The sequence below is a fragment of the Opisthorchis viverrini genome (assembly GCF_000715545.1).
Source record: "Opisthorchis viverrini unplaced genomic scaffold opera_v5_189, whole genome shotgun sequence".
In the NCBI taxonomy this organism is placed as follows: Eukaryota; Metazoa; Platyhelminthes; class Trematoda; order Opisthorchiida; family Opisthorchiidae; genus Opisthorchis; species Opisthorchis viverrini.
In genome coordinates, this window is record NW_008751836.1 from 180860 (window position 1) to 185059 (window position 4200).

A 4200-nucleotide genomic window follows, 5' to 3' on the forward strand; every position below is an offset into this window, starting at 1 on the left:
GATGATGATGATGATGATGATGATGATGATGATGATGATGAAGATGATGATGATGGTGATGATGATGATGATGATGATGATGATAGCTCGGGTGACATGTGGGCGTCATGGTTGCATGTTGACTGGGATCTGCCGGGACGCCCAGACTCAGACAGGAGGACGATTAGAGTCATCGACCAAAGCCTTCAACTCGAAAGCCTGACCGCAAGGCAGTGGTGTCTGGCCCATAACTGTCACAGCAGCCAACATCTTAAGGAGCAAGTCGTCAAGTTGGTATCTTCGATGCATGCTTCTTCTCCGAGTCTATCCAATTAGAAGTTCACGCATCAATTGTATCAGCTACTACCTGAAATGCGCAGCTATCCCCCCTAAGCATCGGTGAACGAAACTGTGGCAGCTAGAACTACTGCATGGCAAGTACTTGGTTTTTTGGAGCAGATGATGATGTGTGACTGCCTTGGTAACTTGCTATTGTCCGCTGGTGTCGCGAATAATTTTGAACGCCCTCAGTTTATAAGAATCTCATGATGCACCTAGAGGAGGATCGGGACTCCTCTTGAATCTAAAACCGTTCAAACACGCATAAAGGATAGCCTCTCTTGATGAAGGGTATAATAGTACACATTCTACTAACCAAACAACTTTATTTTTGCACTAAGTTCGCCTCATGTCGCTTGCTCACAGCACCTGAGTACTGCTCGTCTGTATGGATTCGCTGGCGTGTGTTGTCTAGGTGTATCTGGGTGTGCGTGTGTAATAATGACCTTCAAGCCTTCTCATTCGATTGTATTTCAGCTTATTGTACACAATGGACGATGCTAGTCTTAATACACTGGAAAGACAGAGTAGTGAAATCGACAATCTAATAATCGCAGCTGCAGCAGCTTCTGGTGAACAAGGAAATGAAAGTAAGCAATACAATACATTGACTTTAAGTGTCATATTGTTTTGCAGCTGATATTGTATCTGAAGGAATTAACGTAAGTTCATTGATCGTTTTTTGGTGAGGACTTTTGTTTCAGCAACTCGAGCCGCAAGATGTACACAATAAGCCCGGGTAAGCCACCGTCATCACTTCCATCTAGTTTATTTTTGTCAGCTTTTGGAGGCCGGTCATTTTGCAGAGTGAACATTTACAAGCAATAAGAAATGCAGCAAAGATGGTGTGTGAGTCGCGTGAAAACCGGCCATTCCAACCGGAGCCGTATAGCCGGAAACAAGGGTCGGAATTAGCCTATCGTGAAATGACTGACCTGATGGATTTTCGCGGCGAATCCGATCGTCCCGATCGAGTCGATCTTATGCGCAAGCATTCCATGATTTTTAGACCATCGGGCCCGAACTCTCGTGCGCTCACCCTTTATGAGGTTCGTAGTGTTTTTGTAATACTTTTTCTTACCTTAATCTACAGCAAGCGGTCAATGAAGCAGCGGCTCAGATTGCATGCCAGTTTCCGGCTGCTATTTACCACAAACGTGAGCTGGCAATATTAGCTAAACAAGCTGTCCGATTGACCGGATTTGAGTTCCCGAATGCACGAAGTGGTTATTATCCACCGGGATCTATCGTCCCGAATAAAGTTGGCATAGAGGACTCCTCGGATTATTCAGATCAACCAATGTCACTTCCAGTTCCTATCCCTCCGGCCCATGCTGCTCCGGCTAGTGCATCTATGCTACTCCAAAAATCTGGGTATGGTCAACGTTTTTCCCTATTGCTGTGTTTTCTCCATGACTTGTTTTTTATGTTGGGATATTCAGTTGGTATTTCTGAGAAAGATGCAAGAAATTCGTGCCGTTTTTTATTTTAATATCATCCTTAGGCACAAAATATCGAACCATCTTTTTGTAAATGCCCTCTCATGTTTTTTAAACACACTCCTCTTTATTTTGTCTGGGGGCGGGCAATACAATACATTGACTTTAAGTGTCATATTGTTTTGCAGCTGATATTGTATCTGAAGGAATTAACGTAAGTTCATTGATCGTTTTTTGGTGAGGACTTTTGTTTCAGCAACTCGAGCCGCAAGATGTACACAATAAGCCCGGGTAAGCCACCGTCATCACTTCCATCTAGTTTATTTTTGTCAGCTTTTGGAGGCCGGTCATTTTGCAGAGTGAACATTTACAAGCAATAAGAAATGCAGCAAAGATGGTGTGTGAGTCGCGTGAAAACCGGCCATTCCAACCGGAGCCGTATAGCCGGAAACAAGGGTCGGAATTAGCCTATCGTGAAATGACTGACCTGATGGATTTTCGCGGCGAATCCGATCGTCCCGATCGAGTCGATCTTATGCGCAAGCATTCCATGATTTTTAGACCATCGGGCCCGAACTCTCGTGCGCTCACCCTTTATGAGGTTCGTAGTGTTTTTGTAATACTTTTTCTTACCTTAATCTACAGCAAGCGGTCAATGAAGCAGCGGCTCAGATTGCATGCCAGTTTCCGGCTGCTATTTACCACAAACGTGAGCTGGCAATATTAGCTAAACAAGCTGTCCGATTGACCGGATTTGAGTTCCCGAATGCACGAAGTGGTTATTATCCACCGGGATCTATCGTCCCGAATAAAGTTGGCATAGAGGACTCCTCGGATTATTCAGATCAACCAATGTCACTTCCAGTTCCTATCCCTCCGGCCCATGCTGCTCCGGCTAGTGCATCTATGCTACTCCAAAAATCTGGGTATGGTCAACGTTTTTCCCTATTGCTGTGTTTTCTCCATGACTTGTTTTTTATGTTGGGATATTCAGTTGGTATTTCTGAGAAAGATGCAAGAAATTCGTGCCGTTTTTTATTTTAATATCATCCTTAGGCACAAAATATCGAACCATCTTTTTGTAAATGCCCTCTCATGTTTTTTAAACACACTCCTCTTTATTTTGTCTGGGGGCGGAATGGCCCAAGTGGTTAGAGTGCGAATTTACTGACCGGAAGGTCCGTGGTTCGAATCCGATTCCCCCCTCTCGACTTCCCCTGTCTAGACTTGGGCAACCTGGTAGTATCCTAGCCCTCGTGCTTCCTTCGGGTGGCATGGTAGCTAGGCACCGGAAGGGTGCTACAGTCGAACGCTTTCTCTTTTCTTTTATTTGGTCTGGAGGAGACAAGTTAGATGCGTCCAGGTTGTTAGCGGTCACTTCATTACCGCTAGCCATCTGTACCCATCGCTCTGATTCTTTCGGTGTCTCCCACGAAGGAAAATGTACTAAGGTTGTAGGCCAGTGTACTGAGAATCAATGCATCCGTACAATAAAAGGAATTGAACGTCGATTCCCTGTAGACCAGTTTATTACAAACCAAATCCATACCAAAAGGTTTTGAAAGATGGGTGCAATGCACTTATTATGTTATTGAAAAGAGGTGCGTAAGCGCGTCATAATCCCCATCCTCACAGCTTGACCAACGTCAAAACACCGGTGTTTTGTGTTATACGACAGTTTGTAAGCGAAAGGCTGTAACTGGGAAAACTTCTAGCCTACTATAATGTGCCTTTAATTTCACGGAGGTACAATCATGACACTTACAACTAACAATACTAATGATGATGGAGGTAGCATGGGCGGAAACTAACGCCTCTTTCAGCGCCACCAGCAGCAGGAGTGACACGTGGACACCTTCAGTGAAAGTGGATATCTCTGTCAACTCGCAGACTTTTTGTAATCTACTTTATTCTCTCCCGCTTGAGTGTGCTGTTCTGAATCCGGGAAGCATGATATTGCCATTCCCAGTTACCAATACCGCAACAGGCTCAGCACTTTGCCGAGCCACCCAAGTACTTCAGAACGAGAGGTGTCTGATTTATTTCATCCACGGAATTTATTATGTGAGGGCCGCTGGAATCCCATCAGTGTGTCATCATACTCCTTCCAAACCCTTCAAACGCCCAACCCTTTAGAGGCGCGAAACTCGAGATTCCTCAGCTTTTGGAGCAGTCAAGAATCGTAACCGCCCCGCACCCTTGACTTCAGCCAGGCTCGCGGGACCTACTCCTCCACACAAAGGGGTGGTTGATTTTTGCGGTCGAGCGACAGTGTGGTTATGAGCCTTTGTTGCTGTTGAGTCAGCTACCTTTGTTGAATCTTGACCTGGGTGCGCTCTTCAATTAGGATAACGAGGTAGCAAGCAAGTACTGTTTTGTGTGTATGGCCCTGATATACTTAACAACGTCATATATATATATATATATATATATATATATATGA

The 4200-nt window shown here is 44.8% G+C and overlaps 1 protein-coding gene across 1 annotated transcript in view; it reads left to right on the forward strand.

Annotated features, from left to right (window-relative positions):
- Window positions 1–1160: 1160 nt before the first annotated feature.
- T265_07639 (hypothetical protein) overlaps window positions 1161–4200 on the forward strand; it is a gene marked incomplete at both ends in the record, with an annotated part of 46388 nt that continues 43348 nt past the window's right edge. The window contains 5 exons of the mRNA XM_009173212.1: window positions 1161–1367; window positions 1412–1692; window positions 2091–2358; window positions 2403–2683; window positions 2983–3120. Coding sequence (XP_009171476.1) covers window positions 1161–1367; window positions 1412–1692; window positions 2091–2358; window positions 2403–2683; window positions 2983–3120 — 1175 coding nt within the window. The remainder of the gene's footprint in view (window positions 1368–1411; window positions 1693–2090; window positions 2359–2402; window positions 2684–2982; window positions 3121–4200) is intronic.